The sequence below is a fragment of the Paramisgurnus dabryanus genome, chromosome 11, assembly GCF_030506205.2.
Source record: "Paramisgurnus dabryanus chromosome 11, PD_genome_1.1, whole genome shotgun sequence".
Classification (NCBI taxonomy): domain Eukaryota; kingdom Metazoa; phylum Chordata; class Actinopteri; order Cypriniformes; family Cobitidae; genus Paramisgurnus; species Paramisgurnus dabryanus.
Genome location: NC_133347.1, coordinates 34,209,676 through 34,236,494, shown reverse-complemented (window position 1 = coordinate 34,236,494; position 26,819 = coordinate 34,209,676). Strand labels below are relative to the sequence as shown.

Genomic DNA, 26,819 nt, shown 5'->3' with positions numbered 1-26,819 from the left:
GTTAACTATTTAGGTTTGATTCAGTTTATGTGGAGTTCTAGATTCATATTTTGGTGGAGCACTGTCCCACCTCCCACATGTTTAAGGTTTTGCCAAAAGAGGTTTAGGCCACTGAGAATTTGGTGATTTAGCAACTTGCAATCTCAACATTTTCTAATTACAGCAATTCATCATTTGTCAAGTTTTAAAAAATTAATTTTGTTTCATTGTAATGAAAGTATAATTTGCTCTAATTAGGAATTATTTAATGAAGTAAAATCACTATTATTGGGCACTGACAACAGGATGTATTTTTTTCCATCGGAAACACTAAGAAGTGCTCATTTTAAGCAATACATGATGCAATGCTTTATTTAACCGCCTAAATAATCAAAACAAGCAATAAACCCTCAATATTTATACAATAATAAATTAAATTATGAATGGACTGAGATAAATAAATGGATAAAAGTCACTGAGTAATAATGAGGAATACTGCTTATTTTTTTAAGAGTATCATTATCAGATAAGTAGGCCTACTATTGTACTCTTGTTTTGTTTTTTAATTATTTTACTGTATCTCTTACACGAGTTAGTGCTGAAATAATTTCCAAAACCACGTTTCTTTTTCTCTCCTTAAAACAGTTAACATGAAAATGTGACTAAGCAGATGAAACACGAAAGAAATGTTAAGAAAAATAAGATGTAACAAAAACACAATGATATTCATAGAGTCGAACATCTGCAGCCTTTATTGTTGAGCTCAGTCAGGTAAGAAGCTGCGGTAACAGTATCAGTATGCGCGTGCATAGACATGTGATTCACGAATAGAGAGAGCGAGAGAGAGAGAGAGAGAGAGCAGAGAGGGAGAGAGAGGGGCTGTATTTTGTGTCGCACCGTCTATTGAGCAAAACCGAAGGAGGAAAGGCGATAATGAACTGCAGGAGCGCAGATCAAATGAGCTCTTGGACGAGTATCTTGCTCGCGATGGAAATACAAATGAACTCGATGGCACCGACGCTGAATGACAAAACGGAGCGCTGGAGCGTAAGACATATTTATTTATGCAGTTTATCGGATTATAAACCATTCGTTTTTGTGCTGGTAATAAGATGACGGAGCTACAGTACCTGCGCAGTCAAGTCGTGCAACAAATCTCCCAATATTCTTGCGTCTACGTTAAGAATAAATTGCTGCATTATAAATATATAATTATATAATGCATTACTGTTTATATTCGTGAAATAACATAACGTATATCATTATTGTCGTCTATTGCCGCGTCTGTATTAGCGCAATGGATTCATGCAGTTTTTGACGCTCCATTGGCGCCCATGATGCCCAAAAATTGTTGCTGACTCAGAACGCGCCAAAAATGCGGCTGTTTGAAATGCGCAAACAGATCTCTCAGGTAAAGTCTCGGGATCAAGACCCATTTTCAATGACAACAAGCTAGTTCTGTTTTTCTGTATAACATTATTATTGTTGATGGGTATATAAACTTCTGCAGTAGTTATCAAATCTCAGGTTTGATAGTAATTTTCAAACTTTACATGTTACAATTTGCAGTTTCAGAACTATGGTAAAGGGAAATATGAGTCATATGTAATTTCTTTATACTTAATATCGTTTTTGTAGTCCTCTTGACATTGTGAAACTCATTTATGGAAAATGCAATTGTTGAAACATTTATAAAGGACCATGTGGTAGGTTGTGCATCTGTGACTGAGAAAAAAAGGTTTTAAGGTTTCCCTACCTGGCATGCATCAACTTGTCTTAAATCTGATCAGAACTAAGAGAGAAAGAGAGAGAGAGAGAGAGAGACTTTCCTGTCATTCAAAACTGAAACCCAGACACAGGACTCCCAATCCACCTCCACCCCTAAAGCTCCACTTAGAAGGAACTTAATACTTGTACGGTGTAATTTCATCACAATATTGTGACACATATGTTATCTTTATTGGTTCATTCTATTTTCCCTGTTACATACTCCATAAAGTCTTACTATCCAGCCTTATTAAAGTGTTTAAACACCGCAACGTTTATCGTGCGCGCTTATCGTTGACGTTTTTCTGCCTTTATGTCCTATGGGAAACTATATGGCAAAACAAGTATGTCTTTAGCCACGTGTAGCAAAAGCCCATTTGGCTCATATGGGCGTTCACATGTGCCGTTTCATTTTACTTTTTGTAGCAAAAGTTGTTTTAAAGCTGCTTAGGAATTAAAGAAAGATTCCTAAGGGGTTGAATTGTTTATGTTAAACTGCTCATTTGCTATGTTATGCAGCCATGCCCGACCACCATCTGCACAAACACCACTAAATTCATCATAAGTAATCCATATACACATGTTTCTAAAATGACAGAAATGCTGTAATTCTCTGTCTGGCTAACTTTGGTCTAAAACACACACGCATTTAACGGGACACAGCTCTGATCTCATTGCCTACAAATGGGCCTCTGTCTACGCCTGGAAACATTCACAGAAATGTACGGAAATGTCTGACTGTATGGAATCTGAGTGTTTGTATGTGAGGGAAGAGAGAGACCAGCTGCTGTAACAGAAGTCTTATTTAAAGCTTCCCCCGACTATGCTTTAATACTTTATATTTGTCTTCTACTATGAAAATCCAACGCTAAAAACACATTAAATATTTTCATTACTTAAAAAACCCAACATGTAATAGGTATATCCCAATTCAGGGGCTGCGTCCCTCAGAGGCCATATTTGAAGGCCAATGACGTCACAGAGTCGCAACGAATGCTGTTCCAATTCAAAGGCTCCTTCACATGCAGTCCCAAAATGTGGTCTCATTTCAGTTCACTTTGTGGACTTCAGAACCCGCAGCCTTTTGAAAGACAGAGTCTCGCCTTCAAAGTCTGCATCCTTAGAAGGATCCAGACCCTGAATTGGGATGTACCCAATTTAACCTGTGAAGGCCGCCATTATGTCCCACCTGTGGTGGAGTCGATGACATGGTTGTTGCGAAACATTACTATAGTTTACTATAGTAAATACTATGGCATCTGCTATAGTTTTTCATGTCAGAATGTTTTACTCCTCAACTCCCACCTTCTTACCTCGAAGATGGTCTTTATTTTGATCATCTTTCATTTGTATGTTTTTTTTTATTGTTTATCATTTATGTTATTCTGTACAGTTCGAATTGAAAGGGCTGAACAAAAGACATTTATGTCTTTGTATTTTTTATGGCATGCAGATGTCCACATACAACAACCTACTGTCTGTGTGCATTTATAACTTTCATTTTCTGTTTCACATCATTTTATAATCGACTGATTGAAGACTTGTTTACCTCGCTGTAACGGTAATAGAATGGATTTTGACTCATATAGTGATGTACACAAAATGATTGCCTATGAGATAAATATTTTTTTCTAAGTTTTTTAAAACTATGACATTTGTACTTTTTTATATTTTAATCTTAGCATTAATATTACTAGCTGTGGTGAACAGTAAATGTGCTGCCCAATCCAAAATGTGACAGATGTCCTACTCATAAACGAGTTGATTCTTTTTAATAATCCTGTTAAATTGGTTTGAAAATCATACTAAATGACCCAATAGCAGCTCAATTGGTTGATTCAATGATCCGATCTACTGTAAGTCTTCTGAATTTTAGCGTTGATCATTGTAAATGTTTTGTATACTATATTTTCACTTCTTTGCACATTTGAATGATCAATGTATATGCAATGTCTGCATTCATTAATCTTTTTTAATGACTACATGCCCATTCATTATAATCTCAATTTATAATTTTGTGCTTAATTAGTTAATAGTAATTATTTGCCTTTCTACACAACTTTTTTGTATTAAAGAAGGGGTACTTGAGGCTTATTGATAGGGTTGATAGGGACTGTTTTAGGTGATCACGAATTTGTTGTTTAATGGTCCAAGTAAAAAGTTCAAGTTTCTATTGCGCGAGTCCCTCATTCAATGTACAGTAAAGGGAGTTTTTATAAAATATATTTAAATTGCTTTTGTTTGCTTTGAGGTATCATTCATGCCCATAACAACACTAGTTGACAGTAATAGGTGATAAAAAGGTGATAATACATGCCATAGTATGAACACATGCTAACAGTGTGTCGGGTTTAAGCAGTATTCATTGTGATACTTGACTTGGCATCTCAACAGATAATAAAACAAAACCATTTTCCAGACAAAGAAGTATGAAAAGATCAAAAGTCATTAAGTTTCAATTTGTAATAGGCAGAAGGTTTAAAAACTAGCACCTGTTAGAACTTGTCAAACACAATAAGCCAAACATATTTTTGTCCTGCTCACAAAAAATACATTTCCTGAAAACACAATAATTGCACATGTTAGAACACACTGACACAAGCTGAACAAACATAATGGAAAATAAGACTAAACCTCCCTCTCTCTCTCTCTCTCTCTCTCTCTCTCTCTCTCTCTCTCTCTCTCTCTCTCTCTCTCTCTCTCTCTCTCTCTCTCCCTCTCTTTCTCTCTCTCTCTCTCCCTCTCTCTCTCTCTCTCTCTCTCTCTCTCTATATGCCTTCCAGAAAATGCTCATTTGTAAATATATAAACATACAATATATGAAATAAAAGAGCAGACCCTCTGCTTTCAAACACTTTTTCATCAAAAACACAAAATTTTGAGCAAAAAGCTGAAATAATTCAATTTTTGTGAAGGACTTTTGATAGAGATCAGATGCAGAGCCATCTTTAAAACATACACGGACATACAGCTGTTTGCTTGTTTGGTGTCCAGACTTTTTTGTGTGGCAATCTACTTTTAAAATGATAAAGCCGACAAGATCTACCTGCCAAAAAACACAGTTAATTATTTTTATAACACTTTAAATGCTTAGCTCCTGGGTGAGGGCAAGAATGCGCATCCAGTCTAATTTCGGAAGTTAGACGACTGAGCTGCAGCGGCCTGGCATAAGATTTATAAAAACGCATTTGAGAAGAAAGGCGCAGCAACTCAGAGTAACTGTGAAACAAGCAAGTATTTTAAGACCATAATGCCAATTTTGCGAGTGGAGCAGCAGTTAAAGCAACACCAAAGAGTTTTTTTAACCTTAAAATAACGTTTCCAAAAAAGTTTCAGTGGTTCATCCACTCAAAACAGGGTGAATGGCACTTTCACATTCGCTTTGCAGCCCTCTATCGGCCAAAACCGCACTAAAGAAGTTTCCAACCGTCGGGTAGTGGTCCTGTAGTTCGCGTGAAAACTACAAAAACTTGCTTTACGGCAGAGCTACAATCCAATCAGAGCCAGCTATGCTGCAGTATTTACGACAGTGGTAATGAATAATTACGCTTCTAACCTGTAGGGGGAGCAAAGAGCAATAAGTCTTTAGTGTTGCTTTAACTTATGTGCAATCTACCGGCATTGCCTTTGCAGTCGACGTATTGGACACCCCTGCCCTAGGGCAATACTTCTGGGTTTTATTAGTTGCAGTGGTGGATAATAGCGGTATTGCAGATTGACGAGTTAACTCGTCAATGGCAGGGAACGAGTTAACAAAAACAAAATGGCAAAGTCTCATAACACTGCGTTCAGCACAAACTGGGCTACAATATTATATGATCAACATGTATGTACATGTTTGTATTTTTGAAAGAAAAATGTTTATGCATGGTTATTGAAAAAAACACATTTTTTAAGTCACTAATATAAGTCCACAGAACTCATTCTAAACATGTTAAAACAAGACTTTTCAAAACAGGATCTAGTAGTCTAGAGTTTTTTCTTCAAAATGATGTGAAAATCATTCAGTCTGTATGCGAAGAGGCATGAAAGCTCCTGAATAATCTGTGATTGACAGCTGAGGAAACAAAAGACTTGCATAATGAACCACATAATGAGCCTTGTATGAATGTAACAGGAATGTAACTTTCTCTGTAGTAAAACCATGATGAGGTTTACTTGGGAATTTATAACAAAAATTTTCAATAGAATTTAAATATATACACACACACACACATTATATATATTTTTTCTATTGAAATGTTTTCTATTAATCTCACAAGTATACCTTTAAAAACCATGGTTTTACTACAAAAAAAGTGCAACCATGTTTGTGGCTACAAATACTATAGTAATCATGGTAACTAGTAAGGTATGTAGTGTAGTGTTATTGAACTCTGAAGCTAATGATCTAAAGGCATATGGTGTATGGCACATACTAGGGGTGTGACGAGATCTCGTGCGATGAGATCTCGCAAGATTAAATGTGTTTCGCGAGATTACATGTGTCTCGCGAGATTTCTTGTGGAGGTGCAATTTGTTGTGATATGCTTACGATTTGCGAATGATCTGAAATAAACCTTGATGACGCATGCAGCCTGCATATGCGACCTCCGGAGGATGCAGCTTTCTGTTTGACTCTTTTACAGCGCATGCATTATATTTGTCTTTTGCTGCGTTTGCTTTTTTGTTTGGGTTTCTAATAATGTTTGTTTGGGAGCTCATGTGAAGTCTGAGACGCGTTGTGTTTGTCTGTTGATCAGTGTCAGATGTGAAGTCTCAGCAGATTAAACCCTCACACAGAGTTACATGATATAATGTCTGCATGTTCTTGCTCAAAAAATGACAGTGTCTGTATCATTTCTAGTGTAAGGAAATGGACATATATTAAATATTAATATGGATTTAACCATTGTTTGTCTAAAAATAAGCATTTCTCTCCGTCTAAAGTGAAAGTGAAGACAGCGTCCACGAGACGAGTCCACTATCGCCCCCTGTAGGCATTTGTTATAATACATACATAATGCTTTTTATGCCACAAATGTAATGTGTTTGTTAATGTTGTTTAATCTAACTTGGTTTTAATACTTTATTTGAACCAATTATTATTGCATCTTCGTTATTATGTAATTTTAAATGCTACTGCTCACTTGGGTCTATTTTTATTACCCCAAAATAACAAATTACTTCATTATCAGTTCACAAAATAATTGTTAGGGCCAGTCCTTGATTAGTTAAAACATTTAAAAAATAATGTGATTTCAGTTTCTTATTCATTTATTTTATCATTGAGGGTTTCTTAAAAAGTGTAAAAATATCGTCTCGTCTCGTTATCGTGAACCCAATCTCGTGTTTCGTCTCGTCTTGTGGATTAAGTGTCTCGTCACACCCCTAGCACATACAATTCAACTGGCAGTCAACGAGGGATTGTTGAGTCAGCGCAGTATAGCGGACGTGAAAGCTGTAGGCAGGAAAATTGTTGTGCACTTGTCTTTCCTGCCTATTTGCATTTGCTGTCAATCTGGGGGTCAGAAAGCTATCAAAAATATGCTACAGTTTTTCTCGGTTGCTTAAACACATTTCTTGAAACTATGCCTCATATTCTCAAAACAGTAAACACAATTCCATAATGAACCTCTACACTCAAAACCATTCACTTTTACTGAAAAACCAAACTTTTCCCTCAGACATCACACACAAGCTTTTAAAAACACACACACACTACAACAAAGTATTACACACTGGCGCAATAAATTCAAGACAATATATTCAAAACTGGTAAGTTGCTTGTGGTTCTCCGGCTCAAAAACCTTTTCACATGACCACAAAAGACACAATCAATGTATGCATTAGCACATTTTTATTCATTCATATCATGTGCTACACAGCACAACTGTAAATTTTTTTTTTTTAAATGATTCCGCCTCAACATCCCGTCTTTGTTCTGGGTCAGGCCAGAGAATCTCATCCACATCACAGTTTATATTGGTCCTAGTCAAACAACGAGGGTAAAATCCTCTTGCCTGATCCACCCCTGGCATTCATCTACTGATAAGTCTATCTGTATGGAAGGCAATTTGATTCATTTCTTAATTCCAGTAGCATAGTCCAACAGTGTATGCACACTAAAGTTACTGTACAGATCAGTCTTACTGTAAGTATCTATCTGTTTTCCTCTCTGAAGGCTCTGAAGATGGAGGCAACAGTGAAGCGACTGAAATTAGGCTTTACTCGTTGCTCAGCCTCCCTCAAGGTCATACCATGGACAAGGACATGGTCAGCTAGAGTGGCTCGAATTTCATCTGAGACTGCTTGTCACCTTGCCTTTCATCTCCCTCCTCCTCTTTCACCAGGTCCTCCTCCTCTTCCTACTCCTTCACCATGTCCTTCTCCTCTCCCTCCTCCTCTGCCTCCTCCTCTCCTTCTTCCTCTGCCTCCTCCTCTTCCTTCTCCTTGACCTATTCCTTCATTTCTCTGTGGATCCATTGTTCCAAAGCTCAGTGAACTGATTCAGGCCCTTTTATCTATCTATTGAATAGGGATGCACCGAATATTCGGCCACCGAAAATTTTCGCCCGAAAATACCCCAAAGGAGCATTTTCGGTTTTCAGCCGAAAGACTTTTATCACCAAAACAATACGAAATGTTGTGATGACTCAAACAGAAACCGCAACCTGCACGTGCTTGTCTGCGGCAACATGTCTGTGGTGTGGATGTATTTAACCACAAAAAGGCTCTAAAATGAGCAAATTTACGCGCAGAGGCACATGCGGTTGAATGTGTCCAGTCCAGACGTGATCATCACAGTATGCCCTTCAAAGATCAGAACTTTTGGTGTGTAAACTTTAGAGAGAGTCGCGCAAATGTGTCTCATACTGTAATCCATTAACATACATTTGGCAAATAAAGCAATGAAAAACAACGTTACGTTTTTATGTGGAGCGACTGTTGGGCTGTTTGGGATTCACCCTCGGCCTCTGTGTGCACACGCGTTTAAGTGCCCTCAGTAGTGCACATACGAGAGAGACGCATATAAAAAAACAAGCGAACATAAAATCTCTGTTATTGACAGGGCACATATAAACAAAATTATCTCCACAGTATTCTTTTTCTAATAAAAACATTTGTTTATGTCTTAAGTGTATGTATAGATTACAGTCAGAAACCAGCCTCTGCTTAAAGATTAACCTTCTAAAGTCTGTGTCATTAATGTTAATCAAGCAACCCATGACTAAGGCTGCGTTTACATTTTGCATTAACATGCGATCTCGGTGATCCGTTCACGCAGATCCGATCATCCGTATATCAGGACACGGCGCGTTTACATTTGTCACATAAATGTGGCTTCTGTATCTGGATGTGTGATCGGATCCCGTTCAGGGAGACGCGCGCTGGGTGGATAGCTGTCAATCACAGATGGCTACAGCTGTCTTTCGCCACATATTTAGGGTTGTCGCGGTAACCGCAATCCCGTATTGTACAGTGTTACTGAGAAGCAAACAGCAGAGAATAACTAGCAAACCCAAAAACCGTGATGTTCACATTTTAAGCTTTATTTTTTTTAGCTTTAAAGGCTTTATCTTTGTTTATTTGCAACGTCCGCGCCAGGATGCACGTTTCAGACAACTTACCTGAACTTGACTTTCACCCGAAAGCTTTTCATCAACAACAAAATCCGTGTGAAACATTAGGATGACCTTCCCGACATTTTAGTCTGCCTGAATTCATACGTTTTTGATTTATGATTTACGAATATGATTTAACTAAAACAGCTAACAATTTCCTAAATTTCCTGTTCATGTCTCCCTCTAGTCGTATAGTTATGTAATTTACAAACACATTTATAAGTAACTTACTTTGTATAAAACCAACATTGAATAAATGTATTTGGTTAATGTTATTATGGTTTGTAAGTGTTTTCAAGTAACTTAAAATGTGTTAAATGAGATAGAAACTGCTGACTGACCAGAAAGAAGCGCAAAATTCACGTCGATATGTCGCCATGGAAACTCAAACATTATAACGATTTATTCAATTCTGCCATTAAATATTAAATCCCTCCATAAATAGTGAAAACATGTTCAACATATGACTGAATAACTTAAATACAGTCAACGGTGTTAAAATGCTTTTGTATATCGATTTATTTCAAGATACGTTTAAGCTAGCTAGCATTTCTCCACAAATATAAATTTGTGCGTCTCTCACCTGCGCTCCATGACCTAACGTCCTTTATTTTTGACAGCTGTCAGAGAGAGGAGATGATAGTGGGCGGGGTTTTTTGTGACGTTGACCTGCAAATGCAGATACGATGGCTGGATTGCGTTTACATTACACTGAGATCCGATCACAAAGCGCCCTCGACTACCTCTGCATCAGGACACACAGATCGGATAACATTCCGAACACAAACGCGTTTACACTTGTCTATTCAATGTGTATGTGGACAACATCCGGATACAGGTCGCATGTTAATGCCAAGTGTAAACGCAGCCAAAGAGAAAATCACTTCTGTAGCTCTTAAAATAATAATATATTTAATTTATAAAATAAAGACAGTGTTATTATTCATTTAAAGAGTAACTAAACCCCTGGTCAGAGCCTGACTCCACCCACTGCAATATTTGAAAAATGCAAGAAAAGTGGGCAGATCCCAACGGAGATAGAGGGGACGAACTAAGCTCATATCAAGTGTGTTGTGAGATCGTAACAAGGGCGAGGTGAGCTTGAACCTGCTTACGTCACGAGTCATTTTTTTTGGACCCAACATCCAATAGGAAAATTCAACTGCAGTAGCCACCGTTCAACCTGAAGAGGGCAGCACTCAGACGTTTTTACACCATATATTGTAGTATTGAAACACTTTATATCCAAATGTCAAAAAACTTACTAAAATCAATGAACAGCACTAATAAAGCATCATTCTTACAGATCTTTAACTAAAAAAAGTTGGTTTAGGGTTTAGTTACTCTTTAATTTTCTGTACCTAATGCTAATTTCAGACCTTATTACAGTTTTTTTCTTAATTGCTAAAACACATTTTTGAAACCATCACTCATTTTATCAAAACCTTAAACACAAATCCCAATTTCAAACAAAATTCACAGAACCCTTGACTCTTCCAGCAAAATCAAACAATTCCTTCAAAACCATTTCACTTGCATTTAAAATCAAACTAAGCTTTCAAATCATACCCACATAAGTCTATAATATAAAACACTACAAAGCATCCATTAGACACTACCTTAAAAAATGGAAAACACAACATTCAGACAAAAATACATGTTTATTGTACATAACAACACACTTGACAAATACTGTTAAAAATCTATATTACTGTAATCACACAAGTTTATTTCAGTGAATATAGTGAATACTTTACTGTAAGTACTGCAAGTAATAGTAAGTTTTCAAAATGACTGTAAGCAGCACTTGTATTTTCTAAAAAGTCAACAATCCAACTGCAAATTTTGCCAATTGCATCGTCTGTGATGTCCTGTTCTTCCTCATACTCTTCATCTACCTCTCAGACTGTTTCCAATTCACACAATTGCTAAAAAATACCATTAGATAAAAGTGTGTAGAATTTTGAGTTGTTGCGTTTACTCGATGATAACGGTGTTGTAGTTGTGTTCAACTTTTGCCTGCCTGTGTTTAGCATTTATAAAACAAGTTCATTGCAGTGTGAAATGTGTGTTTTAGTGAGAAGTTTGTGTTTAGAATTTTGCAAAAAGAGTGCATGATTTGACAAATGGGTTTCGGCCACTATAAATTTGGTTCAGATATTGGGGTTTAGTGTTTTAGCAAATCAGAAAAAGTGTAATGTACAACTTTGTTCTTTTTTATAAATGTTTGCAATTTCTTTATTTGTTATTACTGTAGATTTTTCCCACCCGCTTTTTGCTGATCCCAAAAATAATCCGATCTGTGCCTCAAAAACTGTAATGTGATCCGTCACACACCCCTAGTAAAGTTTGTACACAGTGATAGCCATAAATGCAATTGTACTAATAATTGGTATAATAATTTCTTTCGGTGTTTCGGTTTTCGGCCTTGGTTTCCTTGTTTTCGGTTTTGGCCAAGAATTTTCATTTTGATGTGTGTTCAGTTTTGACTCTTAGTGTTTCCACCTTGGTAATTGTTTGCTAATTGAGTCTAAGCTGTGTTGATTTGAGTGAACAGTATTGAATGCTTGTGCTTTCCATATGACCACATTGTGTAAGCACTGAGAAATGTAGGGATTTGTGTGTAGCGTTTTGAAGTAACAGTTCACCAAATCTGTGTAGTGTTTATTGTTCAGCAAAATGATTGTGCTTCTTGAAAAATGGTGTTATGGTTTTGAAATTTTAGTTCAAAAGCCTGGTTATAGTGTTTTAGCAATTGAGAAAAACTGTCATTTGTGTTTTAAACATGAATGAAGGTGTTATGGGTGTGCAACGACATGAGCATGAGGAATTAATGACCAAATTTTCCTTCTGGGGTGTACTATTGATGAACCCTTAATGATTCCATCTACCCATTCAGTGCCGGCAGTGACAAGCGTTACCCAGATAATAAGCCCTGGTTCTCCAAAGAAACCTTAATAGATTACATTTAGAGAGGGGGATAGAAAAGTGTCACTGCACTGAAAGGGGATCAAAACCAGACTGGAGGAGGGGGCTACTAGGGGAGATGCAAGAGTAGTGGGGCAGAATCTCAATATGATGATGGGAAGAGCTTAGGTATAAGCATCAGTAGACTCCCCCTAATAACAATATACTAGCAATGCTCCTACAAATGAATTTGGACACCCAAATAGGTTTTTCCATACTCTCCTTGTTACTGGCAGGGAAAGCTGTGGGTCCAGATGGTCTTGAGGGCTGCATATGTAAGAGAGCTCGGCTCAATTCAAAGGTTGGGTGGTAGCACAGTGACTGAATACCAGCGTTGTCCCCAAATCATAGAAGGAGACAACTACTAACCCCTGTTCCCAGAAATGCCAACAATATAAAACATTTAGACCTTGTGGCACCATACATTACCTCCACCTACCAATGCATGACATCTTATAACTGCCGATCTTACCACCATGGTAGGCAAGTGTTTGGACTCATTCCAGTTTGCCTACAAGCTGAAACCTGGAATGAAGAATGTGAGCTTAACTGTAAATATAAAATGGCAGTCTTAATAACAGTGTTTAATAACAGTCTACAAGGCATTTTTGAATGTATATCCAAGAAAAATTTCTATCACTAGTTGCAAGTTTTATCAAACTTGATTTGAATAATAAAACATTGATCATATATTGATCATACAACATTCAGATATGATCTGTTTCGACAGCATCTTATTCATGTTTGATCACTCTTCATTCATCACAAGACAATTTCTGAATGCAATGCTAGTCAAAGAAACTTTGAGGAAAACTTGACAGTATGAATAAACTTACAGCACATAGACAATACTTGACGTATGATATACATTATCTTCTTATAACACCTACGTGAATTAATAATTACTTGTTAAAATTTGTGACAAAAAAATGCTTTCTGAAAAGATAAATGATCTGTTAAAGTTGAATTTTGCTATTAGTGTGGATGACATGTGATCCAATATTTATTATGTGCAAATATGTAAACACAGGAAAGAAAAGAAAGAAACCAGCGCTCTTTACCCATCTCATTTGCAAACAAATTTATGTTCATCAATTTACATCAAAATACACAGCAAAAGCATATATACATATATTTTGTTATATATATTTGCAAAATACCACACAATATACATCTCTAAAATGGATGACAGTCACCATTGGAGAATATTTCTAAAGAAAAAAATGTTGTAAACAGTATCTGGGATATTAATTGTAATTTTCTTTATTTGTCTCTGTAGGAGGAGATGAACAAATGATTTCAACTACTAACCACAGGCATAGACGGCTTCATAGAGCAGAGTGTCACTATGGTGCCTGTACTCCAGCTCTTTCTTTTATTACATCTAATTCAGCCAATCACAAATTATGTCAATGGAAATTCTCGTTCTCCTCTTTCCAATCGCTTAAAACATGACCTGGTTTCCTATCGTGCAAAGAGCCAGACTGATGCATTTATCAAAATGAAAGATCATGGATTGGCTGGTAATCCTGCACTAGAAATTGACAGACCATTGCTTGGTAGTTTTTATGGAAAACGTTTCATGAAGTCAAACAATGAGCGAAATGAAATCACAAACGCTGCACATACATTGTCAGCAAAACCTTCACACACTGACATTCGTAAGTCAAGAGTTACATTTCTAGTATCCCAAAAAAAACGAGTCAAAAGAAGACCTTCCCATACTGACAAACTACCACAAGATCCTGTTCAAACAGTTGAACCCACAAGCCATTTAACTGAATTGTCAACATTCACCAATCAGAGCATCAACATTTTACTCCTTCATGAAAGAGAGACTGTGGTCGAGTCATTTATGGATGGATCAGTAAACACCGATTGGTCAACAGTTGGCTCCGGCGATGTGTTTACACCTGCAAATACTGATTTGACGGTGTCACCAACAGAAGTTGATGCACAGTACAGCCCACACATCCAGATGGCATCTAGTGTCCTAGCAAGTGGAGGCACAGCAGATCCAACAGTCATCCCTATACTCCAAACCAGCCCGTCTGCAAGTGCACCTGCTAATGATTTCCAGGCTACTTACAAAGAGATGGGCCAATGGGATGTTAATAAGACTCAATTGAAAATAGGTAGGATCTACTGTAGATGCAATAATGCTGGATTTACATTGTGTAGAAATTGTAATGATGACATTCTTCTCATACCTGTTCCTATGTCATTAAAACAGTAATCTTTTGTTACTGATCATAACACCATGCATGGCTTAGTTTCCTAACATTAAGTAAATTCTCTTGATCAGTATTAAAGAACAAACCAGGGACCCATGGCTTATAATAAAAATAAAATAAATATTGATATAGGTGCCTATTATACAGTACCTTTCAAAAAATGTTTGATGTGAATGTTTATTACAAGTAAAAAATTACTTACTTTAATTTCCACATGACATGAATGACATACAAAAACTTTGCCTTTATGTTTGTATGTCATCTCACATATTTTCTTTTATTTATCAGATAAACCTACTCCAGCTGTTATCCAGACAAAAACACAGTTAACAACCTTACCACCTTACAGTAAAGGCAGCGATCTTAGCACAAGCACAGCCAGCCTACAGATAAAGACACCATTACCAGATGTAGACACCTTTAGTTACAACTACTCGCAACCAAAAGTCACTTCAGCAACAGTGTCTAATAAACAAACAAAGGAGGCAGGAAATAAAGGAGTGGTCAACAGTACTACAGATACACCAAGAGACTCTTCAAATCTGACTCAGTCCAGCGAAAAGACTCAAAACAAAACTAAAGGTAAGGTTTACTTGTTGCATCATTCATCTATCAGATCATCTTTCTTACTCGTATTATAATTGTGAAGACCCATGAGGTCCCATGATTTGACACCTTTGGAAATCTGACAAGTTACCAATTCACCAATATTTTATATTAAGGGGCTTTTTACACGTGGTCACTTCATGCGCTTTCTCTGATCAGATAGCTATCCGATCGTAAAAAGACCAGGTGTAAATGCCCTCCAAAAGGTTTTCAAGACGGATTTAAATCCGATCGCTCAAACCACTTCAGGAGGTGGTCTGGGACGGATTTCATATGAAACTGGACAAGTGTAAATACATCTGGTTGATGAAACCACATCTTTCAGCGCTTAACTCCTCCCAAATGTAAGCACGTCACCCGAAAGTTAGCCGTCAAAGAGGCAAACAAACAAAGACGACACGCTCGTTGCTTTATTGAGCAACGACAGCGGGTAAAAAAGCTTCCTAGAATCAATAAAAGAGTCTAATGACAAACTCAAATGATATTAAACAAAGAAATAAAACTTTAAGAGAGAGTTTTGTGAATGCTTTCCCGTCATGGACCTGCATTAAATTACCGCGCTGTCACTCTCCTGCTGCGCTGTACTGCGAGCTTCAGCTCATGCCGAGCAAGGAGACGCGCGCCCCCTGCCCAACATACAGTACAACATACAGTAAGTGCTGCCTTCTGTTGCATAAACGTCATCTTAAGTTTTTTAAGGCGGAGTAATAAATAGAGTATTTGCACTTTGGGCGGGGGTAAAAGATCGGATTCATATCCATTTTGCAAAGACGCATTTATGTGGCCAAATGTGAATGGAACAGTTTTAACAAATCAGATAGCTATCCGATTAGAGAAAACACATGAAGTGACCAGGTGTAAAAAGGCCATAACTTGATTATTCAAGTAATGTTGCGTTCCAGGCAACCTGTAACCCATAAATCACGACTTCAAAACCACGACTCACGACTCTGAACTGGGAGTACATCGATCTAGTACGAGTTCACGGGTGGGAAGTCACGAGTTTGACTGCCGTTCCAGTGCACTTTCACAGGTAGAAGGTTGGAAAAACACGGGTTACAGGCTGCCTGGAACGCATAGAGTCGTGAGTCGTGGTTTTGAAGTCGTAATTCACGGGCTCAAAAACCTGCCTGGAACGCAGCATAATTATCCTTGATTTTTTTATTTTACTTTGAAGTTTTTAAATGTTTTATAACTTTCTGCAAAGCAGCTGCATGGTAAATAACAAATACTTATGGGAGTTATGTTGTTAGTAAAAAATCCAAAGCAAATGATTAAAGGAAACGTTAACTTATCAGTTTTAACATCTCTGATTTACCACTGTATTTGGTGCCCCATCACAGAAATGAGCACAAATGGGCAGCAGGCTTTTGGCGATTATGTTTAATTGTTTCACCCATAATTGTAATCTTGATTAGTTTTTCGATTAATTGTACAGCCCTACTAACCACTGCTGAACAACAACCTGTTCTTTCACAGCTTCTTCAAAACCTGTTTTGGCAGGCAGCCTAGACAATATTAAGTAACAGAGGATAACCACAATAGCCGTGTTTGCACTATCGGGCTTCAAGCGGGCGTGCCAGTGCCTGCCGAGGCCTGTGGCGTTTGCATTGTCACTTCCGGGGCATGATCGTGCTTCACTGGTGCTTCATTGGGGCTTAAGGCCCGGCTTTTCTGGCCCGCCGAATTCCTTGGGCCAGAGCGGGCTTCTCCGGGCTAGGGGAGTGGTAAAGGTCAAAGGCGGAGTTTATCTGAGTCTCTGGCAAGATGCGCAACCATCTGTCTGCAGATTTAAAACTTTAAAAATAATCGGGATCACCAGTAATTTACTGTTTAACGGAAGATGCCTGCTATGTTTGTACTTCGGACTGAAGAAAATGATCTGCATATGTAAAAAACAAAAGACGCGTTACGACGCCGAACTCGCCATGCTAAGGACCCGGCGCACACCGCTTCCGGTTCGGGAGAAGTTTATAAAGTTCTGGGCACAGAACAAAGTGTTTAAAGTGCAACAGTGCTGAGAAATTAAGGATGTGTGTTGGATCATCATTTCTTCGTCCATGTATTAAAGAAGCGATCACTCGAGTCACGATGGTATCTACAGTCGGTGAGTTAATGCTACATAACGTATGTTGACGTTTTTAGTCAGCCCTTAGAAAAAGTAACCATGGTTTTATTATATTAGTCATAGCCATGCTTTCTGGCATTTTGGAGATTAATTTGACTCTTATATGAATGTAGCAAACTTTATATGTCGGTATACTGTATGTGTATTTACAAACCCTTTATACAAAACATCACATGTGCCGCTTTCTTTTGTGTCCGTTTTACAGAAAAATGCCAACGTAAAGCTTTCAGTTTATCATCCAGGAGTTTTTATTTTGTATATGAGAGATGACACAGCAGCAGATGCAAGAGCAGGAGATGAAACGAAGATGATGATGATGAGACGACAGGAGCCATGGATCTTAAAATCCGTCCGGAGGAGATGTCTTTAAATACACCTGTTTGTGCACTGATATAAACTTCATATGTAAATAAAGTACCGCGCTATTATTACTACGGCTGCTTGTCAGTTTATTGAAAATGATTGCTTAATAAGGATCACATCTGAAACACAGAAAGGTAAGATGCAACAAAAGGGTAAATATAACCATCATTAACTTAACCACTGTAACATAGCTTTTTAAATACTTGTGTATATTCAGAGTTGATTCTTAACGAGTACATTTTCTAATGATTTCTCAAACGTTTTTTTTTTTTTTGAGATGCAAGTAAGGTGATTTTCAGTCCTATTCTGCTATTCGAGGCAGTTCTTTATAGACAAAAGTATTTATTGATTGACACATTATTGAAATAGCTATTAGACAGTTACCTTGTGTTTCATGTGATGCTCAACTATTAACGTTTTCATGATTAAAGATATCACACCTCTTATAATGTGTAAGTATGTTTACATTGTCATAGAACTATAATTACAAACTTAACGTTACATATTTAGACACACGTGCATACCTGTATTTTAAAATAAGATTATTTTACATAAATGTAAAACTAGGACTCGTTATATTCTTTAAAATATTGTGTATATAGTATAATGGCACATTAGGTAGATGAACGCCTTATCCTACTTCATAAAGTTAACTATTGCTATTGATCTGATATTGTCTCATTGTGAGATCGCTCGTGTGCAGACAACATAAACTTCAAGAGTAACACCGCGGATGGAGCAAACGTCTCTATCTTCTCATCTTGGCTTTCACCGTGCAAACAGCCGCCTCAGTTATGTTCATTATGTTTGTTGTATGATGATGCGATCTCACTCCCGTCTCCTGTCAGATTGAAGTGACTTCCTCACGGTAAAACAGGCGGAGTTGTGTGACGTTACATCCAGGTAGGTGTATTAAGGGCGGGGTTTTCTGAAGCGCTGCGGCGCTATTGGCTTGACAATGCAAACGCGTCGTGATTTTGGCTACACAGCTGGAGGTCTGAGGCTATTGGCTCAGTGAGGCCCGTTTGAAGCCCTGGCTCGCACAGGCCCGATAGTGCAAAAGCGGCTAATGTTTGTCTGCACAGTGGCCTTCAAAAATAATATTAACCACTATAACAATGGGTGTATATATTATTTCTTCCGCCCCCTGTGATGTGGTAACTTTAAACTACTTTGTAATTAAAGGGATAGTGCCCCTTTTTTTTACCGGTACATGTCTTTGTTTCGCTGAAAACAAAGTAAGATATTTATAACCAAGCTGGTAACAAGCACCATAGACCTCCACATTAGGAGAAAACAATACCAAACAGCGGTGTTTGGTTACAAACATTGCACACAGTATCTTCCTTTGTGTTCAGCAGATCAAAGAAACTGATATGGGTTTGCAACAACTTGAGGACGAGCAAATGATGACAGAATTTTAATTTTATACCTTTAATTTAAATTAAGACATTTTTTGGATGTTTAAATGATAATATGACAAAATACACCAGAGAGATTAGTAGTAATTGAAATAGGCAATTTAAAAATCTTTCAAAAATCTACTTTATACAGAATTCAACCAATATGCATTCGGCAGCTGTGAATCTGTTGTATTAATTTATGAGAAATTGTATGAAATTTCCCACACAGGGTTTTGATTAAACCAGAGCTAGGCCTTAGACCAGGGGCGTCAGTTCTTGAAAAGTGGTGAGGACAGAAGATAAGATGAAAAAACATTACAGCAGGACGGGAAAAAATTGAATAACGACACATCAAAAATGGGCATAGAGTTGGCCAGTGACAACATGAAAATACTCAGCATAAATCCCTCAACAATGTCAACTGCACATGTAATAGTCCCTGCAACACCAGCTCAACCAAACAGTGCCAAAGCACCATACTGTAAAAAAACAGCAGCACGTTAAGTCAATGATTACAATCAGTGCTTTAAGTGGCCCAAAATTTTTTTTTTTTTTGCTGACTGGACCTATATTGAAGGGGTTTTATATTCAGCAGTCAACAGACGACCTTGTAAAAAATTATAAATCCCTATATAAGTTTGTGGATTTGCTTGAGCTAGAAATAGCTATTGAACATACATAAAATGTGAAAAAGGTAGATATGTGAGCAACATTTTCAGCATGGTTAAATGCTAAAACTAGTTGTTCAGATAGAAAGAGCTTAAAAACAAAAACTTTGAAATGACACCAAGACCATGTCTATGGGTTCAAGAATAAGAAAATACTGGCCATGAAACTAGAAAGTCATCAATTTATTTTTTTCCATTGTTTTCTATTTTGCGGGTGGTAAAACTACTGTGCGCGTTCACTTGTAGTTTAGCAATTAAACTAAATGTCTATTACAATTTCAAGAATGTTTTTACTCTGCACATCGCCTGAGGAAATCTGAAGTTGCGTCGAGGGGAACCAAACTGACAGCCGCGATAGCGAAGATTGTCACGTACCTACAGAAGGGTATTGGATAAAGCTTGCGTCTGACCTGCAGGCAGCTATCATTCTGTTTTGGTGGGATGTCAGCCAGCGAGTCCTCTGATTCTGACCTTGTTCTTTTACTACTCAGAGTCTAAAACAAGAAGGGCATATTAAGTGTTCATTATATTTTCATTTTAACCGAGCAGCTATGGTTGCGCGCTTCACACACAAACACACACCTCTCCACACCACTTTGAGGCTGGATGACAGCAAAGGCGACGCATGCGCTTTTAACTTGTAAACTCAAGGGTGTATGGGTAATGTAGTCTCTGCTCTCGGTGGGACGAATTAGGAAGCGTACATTGTGAAGGGCGCTCTGAAAAGCGGCAGTGCAGCCAAAGGATTAAAACCTCTGATTAAAACAGATGTGCAAATGAGCGTTCCATGCATATTACTACTGAAAAGGTTTGTTTTAGCGCTCTCTGCTGGCTTAACGCTGTAATGACATTGTTGACTGAATGGGGGAAGTTGTAGACTTTTACATAAACCAAACTTAAATGAGAAATCCCCTTGGAACGTGTAAAAAAAGCAAAGTTTGTGGGTGAGTTTCTGGCCAATTTTAATAGCAATTTTGCATCCACTCACAAAAATAAAGTTTTGATATATTTACGGTAGGAAATGTACCAAATATTTTCATGGAATATAATTTTGACATAATATATGAATGTTTTTTGGCATAACAGAAAAATGAATAATTCTGACTAATGCAAATTTCTATAAATATACCTGTGCGACTTATTGGTTTTGTGGTCATGTATTAGGACATTTAAAGGACAAGTTCGGTATTTTACACTTAAAGCCCTGTTTTCAGATTGTTTATGATGAAATAGAACGATTTTGACTGAAATTTCGACATATGCAGCTGGCCCGAGAATTTTCTGGTGTTTGTTGTTTCACCTCCCACCTCTACAATGGGTGAATAGGTGCACTGGAACAATCCTTCCTAAAATGCATTAAACTTTCGTTTACAAAGACAAAGACGAAACTCACAGAGTGGTCAGGGGTGTTCACTGATATGCTCACACAAAAATTGCTACAAAAGATGCTTTCCAACAGGTTTTAACGTAGTTTTTGTCCAACTCCATTGACTTGTAATAGATGTGCGGTACGGTATTACTCCGCGCCGGGAACCTTGTTTCTAATCTTGCAATTGGCAAAGGCGGATTATCGCCTCCAACTGACCTGGAGTGTCTATTATTCAAGCTCTCAACGGAAGAATATACGCGTGTGAGGAGTTTGGAAAAATAGGTCCACAAGTTTACAACGAATGCTAAAACACCTGTTGAAAAGCATCTTTTGCAGCGATTTTTGTGTGAGCATGTGAGCAGTGAACATCCCTGACCACTCAGTGAGTTTCACGTCTATGTAAACGAAAGTTTAATGCATTTTAGGAAGGATTGTGCCAGTGCACCTATATAGCCATTATAGAGGTGGGAGGTGAAACAACAAACACCCGAAAATTCTCGGGGCAGCCGCATATTTCGAAATTTCAGTCAAAACCGTTCTATTTCATCATAAACAATCTGAAAACAGGGCTTTAAGTGTAAAATACCGAACTTGTCCTTTAAGTAGTTTTTACAAACATACCTTACACTAAGCATGACTGCTATTCATCTTGAGACACTGATATACGGTGCAAGCTGTTTTCAGATTAGACACCTTAAACATGCATAAGATTAGTCTTAAACCCTGTCCGGGAAACCCTAATGTGCAGTTATGTTCCTGGCTGTGCTATGCATTTTTAAGAGTTAATTCTGTCTTTTGCTCTGCACAGGTACGCCCACTCATAAGAACGCCTCTTCAGGCCCGAGTAGACGGGGTCCCTTCGTCTTCTCTGAAAAGACTGAAGGATATGCAGAAGATCTCTCAGTTTCCTATGAAGTATTCTCATCTGTAAAGTCAAGCCCTGCCTCCCCTACCCCTGTCATAGCTAAGGAGCCCTGTTCAACTGTTGCAGGCCCCTGTGTTTTATCCAAAAATCTAAATCATCTTAATAATTTGAATTCCACAAATGGGAGCAAACTAGTTTGGGCAGACTTGCATCGCACATTGTCATTTGCATGGGAACTGCATGTATTTGGTTCAGCTACTCTCTTCCTTCTACTGACTGGTGGTGCTGCCCTTGGCCTAGCGTTGGCTCCCAGCATTCTCTGCCTTCAGCGTGGTGAACTGGTGCTGACAAATAGTCTCTTGCTTGTCGCAGGTGCGGTTAGAGCTGGCCACTTGTTTCTTGATCCATATGGGGCACGGCTCCTCTTACCACCCCCTGTAATAATAGCTTTATACACGCTATCATTGCCACTTTTAATTTTGGCACAGGCTGCATTGGTGATACTGACACTAAAAGAGGCAGGAGTGAATTTGCTACCCCCAGCTTTTCAGCGCCCCCCTCTGTTGGGAGTGTTAGCTATTTTACAATGTACTCTGTTACTTGCTGCAGACTTACTTTCGCCTGCACTCTCACCAGCTGTTCCAATCGTTCTACAGAGCCTCACGTTGACTGCAGGGCTGGCACTGTGCTTATGGTACCTGTTCCTGGCTCTGCCACAGCTTGCACGCAACCATGCAGCCCGGGCTGAAAATAAGTCTGTGGGTGATAGGAAGGTGCAGATTTTAGCACGGGTATTGGCAGTATGCGCTCTTCTTGGGGCACTGTGCTGTCTGTTGCATATATATGCCTGCTTGTGGCTGTATGGGCTTCTAGGAGATTGGAGGCAGTATCGTTGGGGATGGTGGCTCTGTCACTTCTGGGCACGTCTGTTGGAGCTTGCCTGGGCTTTCTGCATGCTTCTAGTGTCCTCATGGGTTTTCTGGAGACCTAGTAGAGGCCAAATATGTAGAGCATCAAGACAGGAAGGACCTGCCACAGAAACCCTTCCTTCCCCCTGTCAGTCATTAAATTCTACCAACAGACATACTTGCTGGGCAAAGATTGTCCAAAGCTTGAAAGTAAGACAACAAAGAAAATCTGAAAGCAATGGAAATGGAGGGTCCAGCAGTGGTGTAGTGGTTGGAGAATTGCCCAATAACTGGGCAGGGCAGGAGCGATCAGGGGTGGACATTAGCAAGAGCCTCATACGAAATCGAGACCAACTTAAAGACAGCAATCATGGTCGCAATATGAATAGTTTTGCAGGGGGCTCAGCAGGTTCATTGTTAAGGCTTCAGTCACTCGCTCAGCCGATTCAGCGTTCTTTAAGTAGCAGTTTAGCAGATAGGGACAAGGAGTCGGTCGTCTCACTTTATGACTTTGATTTGCGCCCTCCAACCCCAATCAACTTGAGTCGCAGTATTGATGAGGCACTTCACCGCGAGCATCTACTAAACGGAGGAAGCCTGTTTCAACCATTGCGACCGCCATCGCCTCCATCTCCAAGCCTTTGGATGCGACGGAACAGTGATCCTCAAACGCTGTCATTGAGTAGTAATGAGCACACATTGCTCTCAGAATCCTCAGAAGGTCTGGGCCGCTGCATCCCCAGTGCTGTGCCCAGTCGACAAGTCACAGCCCCCCCTACACCTACCCATCAGGGCTTCCGTTGGGTCTCAGAGGTACCAGTGCATTCTTCTCTGTCCTGTCCAGTTTCATTGCACCCCTCCCCAAGCACCAGCTGTGCCCTGGAGCCCAGTGCAGAAAACACCAGGCTGTTTTTGACCCCTGATATTGAAAGTTCACAATCAAACAACAGAGTGGGACAGAGCTACCTAAGAGTGAATCAACAAGATGACTCTGTCAGCAGTGACATAATTGACCTTTGAACTTGGTTCTGAAGACTAGAGCCTAAAGCACTTATTGACAATTTGCCGAAAAGAAATCTGGTGTCAATCTGAAATGAACTCTGAATTTTATAAAACTTCTAATGGTTCCTTTTAAATGTTACAGGAATGTTTATGGTTCAGTACAATTTAAGCTCAGTTAAAAGTAACTGTGGCATGCTGTCATTTACCAGTCAATAATTTAATTTGACCTCATGACTGTATTTGAAGAGCTCAAGATGCCAAACCCTTAGTGCGCCTTACCTTTTCTTGTAAATTAGCATTTTTTCATTATGCTGTTATTGTTTTGGCTCAGTAATTTCATTGCAATGAAAATTTTATTAATCAGTAATTGAAATGCCTTAATTTTAGTCATTTAATTTAAGTCACTTTAGTAATTTAATTGGTATTTAACACTGACTTTCGCTGCAAACCCTTTAAGTACAAAAATCTCCACGTCTAAAAAAGTCTCCAGTCTCTCTTCAATGTTATTTCTGAATAAAGGTAAAAGGCTCAAAACTTCAGTCAATATATTCAGTAAACCTCCTTTAACCGGGTAAAATACTCTTGCACCTTGCATCCACTTTTTCTCCCATGCATTAGATGACTTTGCTGAAAACATTTTGTAGTGTTTAACAGATTCTGCCAACAAACCAGTATTTCTGGATGGCCTGAGGCCGGGATTAAGCAAGTTTAAAATGTATTCTTATTTGATGAACGTATAATCTGGTTAATATCCTTATCTCATTATTGACGGAGGTGGCATTTAGCGGCTTTTGCATCTGAACTCTGCATTTGGAAAAATGCATTCCTGAGGGATTAAAAGCAAAATTGTATATTTTTGAGAAGTATGTGATGTATAAATTCTAAATGTTGTTTTCTGAGAAGTTTTGTTCTAGGTGGATAAAATTATGTTATCGGTGTAATTCCAATAGGAGTTTGCTTTATATGAACATTGCTTTATAGATAGCTATGTGAAATTTCTTTTGGCATCACTACAACTTTTGTTTGATTTTACAAACTGAGATAAGAGACTAAATAGTTTGTTTCCATCAGCATTATGCTATCATAATGTCTTTTAAGCATTGGAATTCGACTTCAGGGACTATCTAAAAGACATTGTAAAGAGCTACGTCTGGATAAAGTGTTTTTCTAATGGAAAAATATATGTGCCAAATTATGTTGGCTTTCTGGTCAATGCATCAACCAGCAAATCTATTTTCAATATGTTCCTGATATTCAACAAGCCTGAAAAATATCAATCTATATTCATTTATTATCTATGTTTTTTCTTCCCTGTAGTCATATTTGGTATAGTAATACTTACGTACATTTAGGTAACTTAGGGTGCTTTTAACACATGCCCTGTTTAGGTCGGCCCAAATTACGTGCTGGTCCGAGTATGGTTCGTTTGGGTCAGTGTGAACACAACAGGTGTTGCAAAACTCTGCACCATGGTACGGCCTCGGAGCGCCCCAAAATACATTGTATAATTTTTCAGTTAGTGCGGTCCGTGTTCACATATTTTTTTTACTGTACTAGAAATGCTGCACCGTACACCTGTGACAACGGTCAGCGCTGTCATTGGTCTCTGACAGCTCTTACCGTCTCATGACCACCCCCACGTTTCCATGACAACCAGCCTGACAGGAAGAGCGCAGCTATCAAGATGTGGAAATAAACGATGCACGTGTTTGTGAAGTTTCTTTGCTTTAACGCGAAATTGCGTAGCTGTTTTATTAAAGCCTCACGGAGCCGTTTGCTAAAAGCCCGTAATGTCACTATTTGTGTGTGGAAGACAGCTATGCATTTATAAAATCATCAGCTCAAACGTAAAGGAGACAGCGAATCTCTGCAACGGACCAGGATTGGCTTGTTTGTTGTTAACCCACAATATAACACCCGGCTCATGTCACGAGGGAAGCCCAGTGGCTCAAACATGTGGAGAACTTCCTGTATTTGGTTCGGCCCGAGGTCCAGCAGTGTTCACACCACAGGTGGGGCGCCCCAGAGTTCGGCGACAGCCGCTCCGAGACCACCTGTTTAGAGCGGTCTCGGAGCGCCGTTTAGTGCGCACCCGAGTGTGGCTGTTGTGTTCACACTGACCCAAACGAACCGTACTCGGAGCGACACGCCATTTGGGCCGACCTAAACAGTGTATGTGGGAAAACACCCTAAGGTGCAACCCAGTTGTGGTGTAAACGTTGCTCAACCTTGGCCGAACCAAATACAGGAAGTTCTCCACATGACGTGAGCCGGGTGTTATATTGTGGGTAAACAACAAATAAAGCCATCTTGGTCCATTGTAGATATTTGCTGTCTCCTGGTGGTGTGAGTTGATGATTTCATAAATGCATAGCTGTCATCCACACACAATAGTGACACTTTCATTATTTTTAGCAAACAGCTCCGTAAGAAGGGCTTTGATAGAGTAGTTTCACGTTAAAGCAAAGAAACTTTGCAAAGGCATGCATCGTTTATCTCCATATCTTGCTATCTTCGCTCTTCCTGTCAGGCTAGTTGTCGTGGACGTGGCGGGGGAGTTCATGGGGGTAAGCACTGTAAGAGACCAATGACAGCGCTGACCGTTGTCACATGGTGTATGGTGCTGCGTTTCGAGTACGGTAAAAACAACATATGTGAACACGAACTGCACTAACTGAAAAATGATACAGTGTATTTTGGTGCGGCCTCGTGCCATGTGTGAAAACACCCTTAAATAAGCTGGCAGTTTTAAGAATTGCATATCAGGACTCTTGGTTAGATGAACTTTGGTGTGGGATATGTTGGTGAAGGCTCGTGCAAAAGTCCAATATATTTTCATATTACTACACAAACCCCAGAATCTCTGTAATTTTGTTTTGTGGCATTGTAATGTTTTTCATGTGTAAAAAGAAAACTAAACGCAATAAAGGATGTAATGCACAGACATGTTACTCAA

General features: G+C 38.8%; 1 protein-coding gene across 2 annotated transcripts; it reads left to right on the top strand.

Moving 5' to 3' along the window:
- The first annotated feature begins 841 nt into the window (after positions 1-841).
- Positions 842-26,819, top strand: LOC135753274 (uncharacterized). Of its 2 annotated transcripts, none has more exons than XM_065271309.1 (4): positions 842-1,026; positions 13,597-14,452; positions 15,053-15,133; positions 21,897-26,819. In XM_065271309.1, the coding sequence occupies exons 2-4, from the start codon at positions 13,666-13,668 to the stop codon at positions 23,879-23,881; spliced, it is 2,853 nt and encodes a 950-aa protein (XP_065127381.1). In that variant the 5' UTR covers positions 842-1,026; positions 13,597-13,665; the 3' UTR covers positions 23,882-26,819. The 2 variants fall into 2 exon arrangements, with proteins under 2 accessions (XP_065127381.1, XP_065127380.1); XM_065271308.1 differs by having other exon boundaries at positions 14,840-15,133.

Coding starts and splice junctions, on each gene's coding strand:
- LOC135753274 (XM_065271308.1), top strand. CDS start 13,666: ATGGTGCCTGTACTCCAGCTCTTTCTTTTATTACATCTAATTCAGCCA. Junction 14,453..14,839: donor TAAGACTCAATTGAAAATAG/GTAGGATCTACT, acceptor TTTATTTATCAG/ATAAACCTACTCCAGCTGTT. Junction 15,134..21,896: donor GACTCAAAACAAAACTAAAG/GTAAGGTTTACT, acceptor TGCTCTGCACAG/GTACGCCCACTCATAAGAAC.